The 13,027-nt window shown below is 38.8% G+C and overlaps 1 protein-coding gene and 1 long non-coding RNA gene across 3 annotated transcripts; both read right to left on the minus strand.

The window, feature by feature from the left end:
• Nucleotides 1–1,318: 1,318 nt before the first annotated feature.
• On the minus strand, nucleotides 1,319–4,928 carry LOC148190548 (uncharacterized). Of its 2 annotated transcripts, XR_015783185.1 has the most exons (4): nucleotides 3,887–4,928; nucleotides 3,678–3,744; nucleotides 3,479–3,572; nucleotides 1,319–1,635 (listed from the first exon to the last, which is right to left on the minus strand). It is a non-coding gene; the product is annotated as an uncharacterized LOC148190548 (long non-coding RNA). The 2 variants fall into 2 exon arrangements; XR_015783184.1 differs by having other exon boundaries at nucleotides 3,678–4,928.
• Nucleotides 4,929–6,589: 1,661 nt separating this feature from the next.
• LOC148190549 (uncharacterized) lies at nucleotides 6,590–11,885 on the minus strand. Its single transcript, XM_088102823.1, has 3 exons — nucleotides 11,781–11,885; nucleotides 11,374–11,639; nucleotides 6,590–9,545 (listed from the first exon to the last, which is right to left on the minus strand). The coding sequence occupies exon 3, from the start codon at nucleotides 9,011–9,013 to the stop codon at nucleotides 6,590–6,592; it is 2,424 nt and encodes an 807-aa protein (XP_087958949.1). The 5' UTR covers nucleotides 9,014–9,545; nucleotides 11,374–11,639; nucleotides 11,781–11,885.
• Nucleotides 11,886–13,027: the final 1,142 nt, after the last annotated feature.

A 13,027-nucleotide genomic window follows, 5' to 3' on the forward strand; every position in this document is an offset into this window, starting at 1 on the left:
GATTTCTGATATCAGGATTTCTGATATGTTAGGAGGTTGAAAATGATGATGTAACAACATCAAATTGGTCATATTTGTGTGTGGTGGATAGACACCACGTAACAATTTTTCGTTGTCTAAATTCCAACTCACATTGTGCTGGATGGGTCACATAAGAACAAATTAAACAACTAATTTAAACACTACCAAGGTGTACATTGTGTCATTAATAATTTAGATGATGTATTGAAAAAGAACCAAATTAAACATAAATTTCTAAAATTTGGACCACATTAAATATCTGGAAAAAAAAAATTCCAGTTAAACAAAGTCAACCAAAATAGGAGTCAAAAAGAATATTTAAACTAAATTATTTTTATTTTAATATTTTAAGCTTTGTACAAATCATTATTGAAGTTAAATTATTTATTGCACTAATAGAACTTTTGGTTAGAAACTAACTATTATCAAGACTTTTTCTAATTTGAAGATTGTATCTTGAAACATTAGGAACAAATCAAAATGTTGTCTAATTAAAATTTCAAAAATAACTTTAAGATCTTTCACATTTATATATAGAAAATAAATGTGTTGATAAAATTGTAATCAATGGAATTGACACTTAGGCAGTTTATTCCCTCTCTGCCAAGGAAAGACTTCCTTTAGAAATGATTTTTTCTTAGCGTTTAAATTCACCTAACTTCTTGTTTAATTTTTCTGGTATTACATGAGCTTGTGCTAACCCTTCCATAATAACTTCTTTTCCTTATTTTATATTATATTATATTGTAATATATATATATATATATATATATATAATATATATATATATATATATATATTCACCCCTTAAAAGTCTAAACTCAAAGATGAAATTTATAAAAAAAAGAAAAAATAAGTTATTTCAATGGATATAAACCAATTTTTTAACGGTTTTCCTTCAGAATAAATAGATAAGAATAAAGTTAGGTATACAAACAGAACTATCGATTAAGCTCACATCTACATAAGTTTACACTAAAAAAAAACTCATCATGTGTTTTTAGTTTCAAACGCCTTTATTTTATTTTTTTTAAGTCACATCCACTTTGCAAAACTCAATTTAATGCATAAAAATAATTTACCAAATACATTAAATAAATAAATAAAAATTTTAGATTGGGTCGTGAAATTGGATTTTATTCCATTCCAAATTTTAAATTATTTTTATTTTTAAATTTTTGCAATAAATAAATGTAGTTTTCGTGAACAAATGACATTAAATGCAAAGTCATAAGACTAAATGTAACATCCCAAAATACAGTAATCACTATAATTCAGAATTAATTACAATTAACCGTAATCACAAACAGTCTTTGCATTTAAAACTGGATTGAAAAGCCTAACGGCATCAGTACAGAGGACGCGTGTAAACGCATCCAATAAAACCAAGAATGAACGCTCTTAAATACATAAACTAACGTGCACCAAAATACAATCAGAGATGAATAAAACGAACGGCCTTACAAAATAGGTGGCCGAACGTTATAATTATGCTAACATGTACAGCCTAAATCAAACGAGCACTCTAAGGCTCGGCCTTTACTTCAACTTCAACCAGATTGGAGTCGTCCAAATTTTCTTCTTCCAGCATTGCTTCAAGGGATGCACCACCATCTGCTCACATCCACAACGGATGATCATTGCATTTGACAAGACGGAGTATACATGTACAATAGACAACACAATGGAAATGCAAGGGTAAGCTTATAATATTTAATTTATACAATCAACACATATAGTTACATTTCTAAACACACATACAGCATGTAATTCATCAAATAATAATCATATAAAGGCATATAATAAGACAGACCGTCCGGACTGTATGAACCATGTAGTTACAGGCGTCCTTGCACCCGAGTGGTGTAGTAACTGGGTAACACCAAACAGCTGCCACTCGAGGTAAGTCCGTTCTTACGTCGCCCATGTTAACTTATGGACTAAGGACCTCCTGCCATTCCCACGCATGACTACCCCCTTCTACTTGAAGAGGTGTATCACGGAATATCGGGATGGACCAAGCCAGCATTAACTAACCACAGTCATACTTTACCAATTCAATATTCAATCATATAAGAGACGTTCCTCCCTGGAACGCTCGTAAAAATCCAATTCCAATAATTCGTTCAACATATCATTCGTCCACATTAAACATTTCTCATTTTCACATTTTCATTCTATGTTCCACTCTCTTAACATTAACGTCATGCATTCTTTACTCAAATAAAACGAACTTATTACAGAACCTTTGATTTCACGTTTCTGAACAAAAGAAACGAACTCTTATTCACTGATGGACATTAAGAATTCTTAAAGAATTTAGATGAGATTGAATTTAGAAGTTCAGAATAATACTTAGAAGATGTTGAGTACAAGAACTTTAGGTTGAATCAAAAGAAATAATTATCTTACAGAATAACTTAGATAAATAACCAGAATATTTAAAGTACAGAAACAACTCTTACTGTCAATGAATGAACGTTCAGAAATTTACTTTGGACGAACGTCAATTACGTTCGCTCAGAATTCAATAATAAGGACGAGCGTTCAGTTAGAAACCGAACCCTGCTGTGGACGAACGCTAGGTCAATGACCAAGCACGAATCAGCACTAACGCTGTTATAACCCAAGCGCTTTATAGGACGAGCGTTTCGGTATAGGACCGAACGCCAACTTTGGACGAACGTTCAGTTTAAGGACGAACGCTCTCTAGAACTAACGTTCGACATAAGGTCGAACAACAATAAGGACGAACGCTCGACATGAGGCCGAACGTCATTGAGGACGAACGCTCGACTTAAGACCGAACGTCACTTATTTATAAAGTTTTAAATATTGATCTATACTGAGCAGAACGAACGCTCATTCACTCAATTGGGGGACGCTCGTTCTCGAGCAGAATTCATTCCAAATGAATGAATTCCAATCTAAGTCATGTTAATCAAAACCGAACGGTCTAAGACCGTACAGTGACGAACGTCCTTTTAGCAACAGAGAATGATCAGAAAATTTAGATTTTTCACACTTAGCAGAATTTTTCCAGATTTCCATTTTCCAACTTTATACTTCCATTTCAGGTTTAATTCCCTTCAAACATCATCATACAGTTTTCAACATCTAATTCATTCCAAGTATCCAATAACCATACTCAGTTCAAGCATCATCAATTCAACATGTAATCAAATCAAATCCAACATCAAATATCATTCATCCAAGCCGTATCAGTTCATGACAGACCCATCCAAACTAGAATTCATATCAGATATCATAAACCATTCTTAACAGCTCAACCTCATAATTTTCATACATTCCAAACCAACATGCAGATCAATCACATTATCAGAAAACCAGATTTCATAACTGTGGTCATTTATACAGCTCGAACATCATACATTTAATACATGCACATCAGATCATAACACATACAGTATAAATTAAAATTATAGGCTTCCCTTACCTGTTACTGCAGTGAAATTCCAATTGTTTAATGTTTATCTTGATCACTCACAGTTCTCTACCCAAATGAATTCACTCCACGACTTTCACTAAATCTAAAATACCAAAATAACATAAAGATCAAACCTATAACTCATTCATGCAACCAGAATTTTGATTAGCATGAACTCAATGGACAATTATGCAGAATGAGAACTTACCAGTTCAGTTCTCAATTCTGTTCGAATCAAGTTGATGTTCACGGTGCAGTGACAGTGTTTACAGTATCTGAAACAGAATTTGAGGAGATGATGAATGAGTAATTTTAGAGAGAAGATGAGAGTTCTCAGAAACTCAGATTTTTATCCTTGCATGCAACTGATACAGTGTTCCTAGAAATTTTAAGATTAGATTGTGGTTTGGAGCTTACCAGTTACAGAATCAAAAGAGGTTCGGATCAAAATGGAGCTTGCTGGCCCGTGAATGTTCCTATGGTTTCAGAAAACGGATTGGAGTTGAAGGAAGTGAGTAATGGTAGAGAGAAGATAAAGGTTCTTAGTGAGAAGTTGGAGAAGATGAAAGGTTTGGTTTTCTGAGGAAGACGAAGTGTGAGTGTGAGTGAAAGAGTTTTCTCAAAACTCAGAATTTTGAGTGGATTCCACATCAAACAAGAGAGCGTTTCACAGTCTGCCACTTGCACACCAAACCCTGCTTGGAATTCTCTCCCGTGACACTTGGCGTGTGTGCATGCACAGATTGGTGCGTTTTTAATGCACTGAGTGTGTGTGACGTGGTGCAGTTTCCAGAGAATGGTGGAGCTTGATTTCAGTGCATTGCAGGAAGAGATTTAGCAGATTTGAAGTAGGATTAAATCAACTCAGAATTATAGTGCACTAATCTGGTTTAACACAGAATTATCATTGCTTAATTATATAGGGTCTTACATTCTCCCTAACTACAAAATTTTCGTCCTCGAAAATTTATAAATTACAAGCAAATAAGTGTGGATATAATTCCTTCATTGCACTCTCTACTTCCCACGTTGAATCTCCAGTCTTAGCATCCCACACCACCTTCACTAGACGAAGGTCTTTTCCTTTATGCAGCTTGGTGCGTTCATCTTCAATGCGGACTGGTTGCAGCTCCAATGTTCTGTCTTGACGCAGTTGGATGTTTTCCAGCTCCAAGATATGAGAAGGATTAGATATGTATTTCCTAAGCTGAGACACATGGAAAACTGGATGTAGATTTGATAATTGAGGAGGCAACGCAAGTTCATAGGCTACTGGTCCAATCTTCTTCAATATTTGATACGGCCCTATGAACTTGGGAGACAACTTCTTTGGACGTACTACTCTTCCCACTCCAGTGATTGGATTCAGTCTCAAAAACACATGATCACCTGCAGCGAACTCCAGTGGTCTTCTCCTCCTATCAGCATAGGATTTCTGCCTGCTCAAAGACGTTTTCAATCTGTCTTGGATCAACTTGACTTTATCTGTTGTTTGCTGGATGAGCTCAGGTCCAGTTAGCACGTTCTCTCCCTCTTGAAACCAGCAAAGTGGCGTTCTGCACTTCCTCCCATAGAGAGCTTCAAACGGCGCCATCCCAATGCTAGCTTGAAAGCTGTTGTTATATGTGAATTCCACAAGAGGCAGCACCTCATCCCATGCGCCTAAGTGATCTAGGACGCACGTCCTCAGTAGGTCTTCTAGCGTCTGGATTGTACGTTCAGATTGGCCATCCGTTTGAGGATGATATGCTGAACTCATCTGCAGCTTGCTCCCCAACTCGGCTTGTAATGATTGCCAAAAACGAGATGTGAATCTCGTGTCTCGGTCAGAAACTATGCTTGAAGGCACTCCATGTAGACGAACAATCTCATTAATATACAACTTGGCCAAATTGGTCATGGACATCTTCAGATTCACTGCCAAGAAGTGTGCGCTCTTTGTCAACCTATCCACAATCACCCAAATTGAGTCATGGTTCCTAACTGTCCGTGGTAGATGGGTCACAAAATCCATGGAAATGCTGTCCCACTTCCATTCAGGAATTTCCAGTGGTTGAAGCAGACCACCTGGTCGTTGGTGTTCGGCCTTAGGCACGTTGACAAGTCAGGCAAGATGCTACAAATCGTGCAACATCACTCTTCATTCCAGGCCACCAGAACGAACGCCTAAGATCTTGGTACATCTTAGTCATACCGGGATGTATGCTAAGACGGCTATGATGTGCTTCCTCCAGTATAATCCGCTTCAGCTCTCCATCATTGGGAATGCACGTTCTACCAAGGTAACGTAACATACCATCCGTTCCAGCATTAAATTCTTTAGCCTTGTCTGTACCAAGTGCATCAAAGATTTTCACCAAGTTTTCATCTTCACGTTGCTTCGTCCATATACGATCAAACACATTGCTTGATATCCTAAGGTTGCAGCACTTGATGCTGTTCGGTTCTAACTCATACTGCAACCTTAGATCTCTGAAACTCTCCACTAAGTGCAGCTCCTTCACCATCATTAACGAGACATGCACTGCCTTCCTGCTTAATGCGTCTGCCACTACGTTTGCTTTACCAGGATGATAAAGCAACTCAAAATCATAATCTTTTAGGAATTCCAGCCAACGCCTCTGCCTCATGTTCAACTCCTTCTGGTCAAATAAATATTTGAGGCTCTTGTGATCACTGAAGACTTGGAAAGTGGATCCGTATAGATAATGCCTCCAAATCTTCAATGCAAACACAACCGCTGCCAGCTCCAAATCATGCGTTGGATAATTCTTCTCATGTATCTTCAATTGCCGAGAAGCATACGCCACTGCCTTCTTCTCTTGCATGAGAACGCACCCCAAACCTTGGTGAGATGCATCACAGTAAACTTCAAACGGTTTGGTAGTGTCCGGAATCACTAAAACTGGAGCGCTTGTCAACTTATTCTTCAGCTCTTGGAAGCGTTCTTCACACAAATCCGTCCAAGCAAAAGGGTGATCTTTCCTTGTAAGCTGCGTCAACGGTGCTACTATCTTGGAAAACCCTTCAATGAAACGCCTATAGTAGCCCGCAAGACCAACAAAACTCCTCACTTCCGTGATTGAACGAGGACTTTTCCATTCCAACACTGCACGCACCTTAGCTGGATCCACTGAAATACCTCCAGCCGAGACCACATGTCCCAAAAAACTGCACCTCCTTCATCCAGAATTCACACTTGGACAGTTTGGCATACAATTCCTTCTCCCTCAACACACTCAGCACTGCCCTCAAGTGTTCTTCATGCTCGGCTTGTGTCTTAGAGTAGATGAGGATGTCATCTATGAAGACAACCACAAACTTGTCCAAGTAAGGTCTGAATATACGGTTCATATAATCCATGAACACAGCAGGAGCGTTTGTTACCCCAAATGGCATCACTACATACTCGTAGTGTCCATAACGAGACCTGAAGGCTGTTTTCTGGATGTCATCCTCCTTCACCCTGATTTGGTGATATCCTGAACGCAAATCAATTTTTGAAAATACCGTTGCTCCATGCAGCTGATCCAGCAAATCGTCTATCCTTGGCAACGGGTATTTGTTCTTGATGGTCAGCTTATTTAATTGCCTGTAGTCTATACATAACCGAGAGCTACCATCTTTCTTTTTCACCAAGAGTACAGGAGCTCCCCATGGTGATACACTTGGTCTGATGAATTGCTTCTCCATAAGTTCTTCAATCTGTTTCTTAAGCTCGGTCAATTCTGCAGGCGCCATCCGGTAAGGTTGAACAGATATAGGTGCAGCTGTTGTCACCAAATCAATGGTGAATTCAATCTCTCTAACAGGAGGCAATCCTGGTATATCTTCTGGAAATACGTCCAGAAATTCCTTCACGACCGTGCTCTCAATACTGCTCCCCTTGTTCATCCGTGCTTCTGCCAACCCCCTTAACTCCTTATCTTCATGCGTCATGATGAGAAAACAGCTTGCACCTTCCATTATATCCTCCTTCAATTGACCGAAAGTTACACCCAAGTATTCTTCATCCTCTTCAGGAAACACTAATTCCTTCTTGCCACAATCAATAATAATATGGTTGGCAGCTAGCCAATCCATTCCTAGAATTATCTCCAAGTCCTTCAAAGGTAAACAGATTAAATTCACCTTATAACTATGCCCCTCTACCACAATAGGACATCTAATGCATACGGTAGATGTCCTAAGCTCTCCAGCCGCTGGTGTTGATACCACCAATTCAAACTGCATATCTCTCTCCACTATTCCCAGCTTTTCAACACACGCCTTCGAGATGAAGGAGTGCGTCGCCCCCGAATCAAACAGCACACAACATTGCATTCCATATAACAAGCAAGTACTGGTGATAAGTGTACCTGAACTTGCTGCTTCCGCACCAGTAATTGCGTACACACGCCCAGTAGCTTGGGCTCGACCACCCCTTCCTTGTTGATTTCTTCCTGCGTTTGGCGGCCTCATCACTGCTCTCCCACCAGAGTTGCACTCATTCGTTCCATGTCCACTTCTTCCGCAACGAGCACAATGTTTTCCTCTCGCCAACTGAGGGCATGATGAACGGTAGTGTGGCCCTCCACACTGAAAACAAGTGATACTACCTTGCTGTCCAGACTGTCCAGCAGGAATCAAGGCTTGAGATCCACTTGTGTTGGCTGCTGGGCGAGCGTAAGGGGATCCTCTCTGATTCACACTCCCCCTTGAGACAATTGGCCCCCTTACTGTTTGTTGTTTCTTATACCGTTCCACCTCTGCTAAATTCTTTTCCAGTACCTTAGCCCTCTCCACCATGGCAGGGAACGTTCGGATGCATAAACTGGAAATCACAACCTTCAGATCACTGCGTAGACCATTCTCAAATTTTCTGCACTGCCACTCCTCACTAGTGGCCATTGTATTGAATCGGACAAGGTGTTTAAACTTATTGGTGTATTCTGATACAGACATTCCACCTTGAACCAGCTGTAAAAACTCCACCTCCTTTGCAAACTTTACGCTGTCAGGGAAATATTCCTCATAAAACTTATTACGGAATACTTCCCAAGTAACAGGGCGGTGAGCGTCTACCAGTATGGCCCTTGTGCTCGTCCACCAATGGCTTGCTTCTCCAGTTAATAAGTATTCTGTATACGCCAACCTGTTCTCATCCGGACACCTTTTGGCGTTAAAAATCCTCTCCATATCCCTCAGCCACTGATCAGCCTCATCAGGGAGGCACTTGCCACTGAACTTAGCTGGGTGATGCTGCAGGAAGCTCTCCAAACTCCACTCGGCAGCAGGTTGAGCAGCGTTTGAAGAAGATGCTCCAGGCGCACCTCTAGTTGCAGCCAAGATTTCCATCAACTGCCTTTGCGTGTTTTCAGAATTGACACGCGAGGCCTCCAAACCTTGCATAGCAGCTTGGTTTTGCTGCATCAAGGTGGCGTTTTGCTCCAGCAACGTGGTATTCTGTTGATGCAATCTTTCCACCACGGTTTCCAACAATCTAGTGTTGTTGGACGTTTCGGACTCATTCGGTTGAGGAGGAGGAGGAAGTCTAGGTGCCATTTGTTCTCTGGATGCAGAGAAAAACAAACGAGCATTAGTTATGTCCAAGAGTTAAAACAATAATAACTCATTAAACATGCAATAAGCACACAGCAAAACACAGTGCACTCATAACCCTACAGTGTCCTTAGAAGAACAAAACTGCTCTGATACCACTAATGTAACATCCCAAAATACAGTAATCACTATAATTCAGAATTAATTACAATTAACAGTAATCACAAACAGTCTTTGCATTTAAAACTGGATTGAAAAGCCTAACGGCATCAGTACAGAGGACGCGTGTAAACGCATACAATAAAACCAAGAATGAACGCTCTTAAATACATAAACTAACGTGCACCAAAATACAATCAGAGATGAATAAGACGAACGGCCTTACAAAATAGGTGGCCGAACGTTATAACTATGCTAACATGTACAGCCTAAATCAAACGAGCACTCTAAGGCTCGGCCTTTACTTCAACTTCAACCAGATTGGAGTCGTCCAAATTTTCTTCTTCCAGCATTGCTTCAAGGGATGCACCACCATCTGCTCACATCCACAACGGATGATCATTGCATTTGACAAGACGGAGTATACATGTACAGTAGACAACACAATGGAAATGCAAGGGTAAGCTTATAATATTTAATTTATACAATCAACACATACAGTTACATTTCTAAACACACATACAGCATGTAATTCATCAAATAATAATCATATAAAGGCATATAATAAGACAGACCGTCCGGACTGTATGAACCATGTAGTTACAGGCGTCCTTGCACCCGAGTGGTGTAGTAACTGGGTAACACCAAACAGCTGCCACTCGAGGTAAGTCCGTTCTTACGTCGCCCATGTTAACTTATGGACTAAGGACCTCCTGCCATTCCCACGCATGACTACCCCCTTCTACTTGAAGAGGTGTATCACGGAATATCAGGATGGACCAAGCCAGCATTAACTAACCACAGTCATACTTTACCAATTCAATATTCAATCATATAAGAGACGTTCCTCCCTGGAACGCTCGTAAAAATCCAATTCCAATAATTCGTTCAACATATCATTCGTCCACATTAAACATTTCTCATTTTCACATTTTCATTCTATGTTCCACTCTCTTAACATTAACGTCATGCATTCTTTACTCAAATAAAACGAAAGTATTACAGTACTTTTGACCACGCGTTTCTGAATAAAAGAAACGAACCGTGTACTCACTTAATACGTTTCAATACTTAATAATTTGAAAATACTGATCTTTTAAAGAGGTGGATGATACTTAGAAAGATTTTGAGTGTACAGAGTTCAGGTAGAATCCAAAGGATAAAACCAGTAAGAAAATGTTTAGATAAACAACCAATATAATTGAATTTCAGAAAAACAGCACTGCCAGTCAAGAACGAACGTTCAGAATTTCAATTTGGACGAACATCAATTACGTTCGCTCAGAACTCAATAATAAGGACGAGCGTTCAGTTAGAAACCGAACCCTGCTGTGGACGAACGCTAGGTCAATGACCAAGCACGAATCAGCACTAACGCTGGTTATAACCCAAGCGCTTTATAGGACGAGCGTTTCGGTATAGGACCGAACGCCAACTTTGGACGAACGTTCAGTATAAGGACGAACGCTCTCTAGAACTAACGTTCGACATAAGGTCGAACAACAATAAGGACGAACGCTCGACATGAGGCCGAACGTCATTGAGGACGAACGCTCGACTTAAGACCGAACGTCACTTATTTATAAAGTTTTAAATATTGATCTATACTGAGCAGAACGAACGCTCATTCACTCAATTGGGGGACGCTCGTTCTCGAGCAGAATTCATTCCAAATGAATGAATTCCAATCTAAGTCATGTTAACCAAAACCGAACGGTCTAAGACCGTACAGTGACGAACGACCTTTTAGCAACAGAGAATGATCAGAAAATTTAGATTTTTCACACTTAGCAGAATTTTTCCAGATTTCCATTTTCCAACTTTATACTTCCATTTCAGGTTTAATTCCCTTCAAACATCATCATCATGCAGATTTTCAACATTTAAATCATTCCAAGCACACAATAGCCATTACTCCAGTTCATCCATAATCAACTCAACATGCATTTAAATCAAATTCAACATCAAATATCATTCATACAAGCCGTATCAGTTCATGACAGATTCATCCAAACCAGAATGCATATCAGATATCAGTGATCATTCTAACAACTCAACTTCATATTTTTCACACATGCAAAACAAACCAGAAATCATATTCCATATCAGTAAACGTTTCTAAATACTCAAACATCATGCTTTCCATATATGCATCATCAGATCATAAATCAAACAGTATAAATTAAACATATAACTTCCCTTACCTGTTACTGCAGTGAAATTCCAATTGTTTAAGGTTTATCTTGATCACTCACAGTTCTCTACCCAAATGAATTCACTCCACGACTTTCACTAAATCTAAAATACCAAAATAACATAAAGATCAAACCTATAACTCATTCATGCAACCAGAATTTTGATTAGCATGAACTCAATGGACAATTATGCAGAATGAGAACTTACCAGTTCAGTTCTCAATTCTGTTCGAATCAAGTTGATGTTCACGGTGCAGTGACAGTGTTTACAGTATCTGAAACAGAATTTGAGGAGATGATGAATGAGTAATTTTAGAGAGAAGATGAGAGTTCTCAGAAACTCAGATTTTTATCCTTGCATGCAACTGATACAGTGTTCCTAGAAATTTAAGATTAGATTGTGGTTTGGAGCTTACCAGTTACAGAATCAAAAGAGGTTCGGATCAAAATGGAGCTTGCTGGCCCGTGAATGTTCCTATGGTTTCAGAAAACGGATTGGAGTTGAAGGAAGTGAGTAATGGCTAGAAGGAAGATGAAGGTTCTTAGTGAGAAAGTTGGAGAAGATGAAAGGTGTGATCCTTGAGGAAGACGAAGTGTGAGTGTGAGTGAAAGAGTTTTCTCAAAACTCAGAAGTTTGAGTGGATTCCACATCAAACAAGAGAGCGTTTCACAGTCTGCCACTTGCACACCAAACCCTGCTTGGAATTCTCTCCCGTGACACTTGGCGTGTGTGCATGCACAGATTGGTGCGTTTTTAATGCACTGAGTGTGTGTGACGTGGTGCAGTTTCCAGAGAATGGTGGAGCTTGATTTCAGTGCATTGCAGGAAGAGATTTAGCAGATTTGAAGTAGGATTAAATCAACTCAGAATTATAGTGCACTAATCTGGTTTAACACAGAATTATCATTGCTTAATTATATAGGGTCTTACATCTGCCTTCTCAGGCTCCAAATGAATTTACCTGTAGCCCCAAGTAAGCCTTGACAGAAGACAGATAATAGTAAGGTGTTTGTTTTAACACATTAATCAACCACAGGCAATTAGAAGAATTTTACTGCAGCGATAACCTGTTAACTATATAGCAATCAAATCAAGACAAAATCTAGAAATTAAATAAGAAAAAGATATGTCATGCGGAGCTGACTTTCTGAGCAAAAAGTCGAGAGCTTAAAGAAGATTAAACAATTCAAGGCCCGAAAAAAAAATTTTATCAAAAATTCTTTTCGTTAATATTGTGTTAGAGATAGTTATAACCGACAATATCTTTTGTTTTTTTTCAAAGATTTCAAATTAATCTTATAACACTCAAATATTAATAAAAAAAGTTGAATCTACAACTGTAATTCACAAAAAAAGTAAACATAATCTTTTAACAATAAATAATTCTAAAGCCACTCTATATTTCTTCTGAAAAAAAAAGACTAATCACTATTTTTTAATCTGGAAAAAGAAAACGTTTCAATGCTCTGTAAAGTTTTAAGGGCACTAAAAGCAGTCAATTGAAGACTAATGAAAGGCTCACCTTTGAATTCCTTTGTCTCCAATCATACTTTAACCTAAGATGTCTAGTGCTCCTGAAAACCACATCATTAGTCAATATAATTGAGGTTCTGCCAGAGAAGTGTGTAGCCATTAAAGATATGCATTATGATGGTAATAATG

The sequence above is a fragment of the Vigna umbellata genome, unplaced genomic scaffold (genome assembly GCF_029865625.1).
Source record: "Vigna umbellata cultivar VRB3 unplaced genomic scaffold, Vumbellata_1.0 scaffold_783, whole genome shotgun sequence".
NCBI classification, from domain to species: Eukaryota; Viridiplantae; Streptophyta; class Magnoliopsida; order Fabales; family Fabaceae; genus Vigna; species Vigna umbellata.

Excerpts from the sequence above, each read along its gene's own strand:
- LOC148190549 (XM_088102823.1), bottom strand. The coding sequence starts at position 9,013 with ATGGCACCTAGACTTCCTCCTCCTCCTCAACCGAATGAGTCCGAAACG.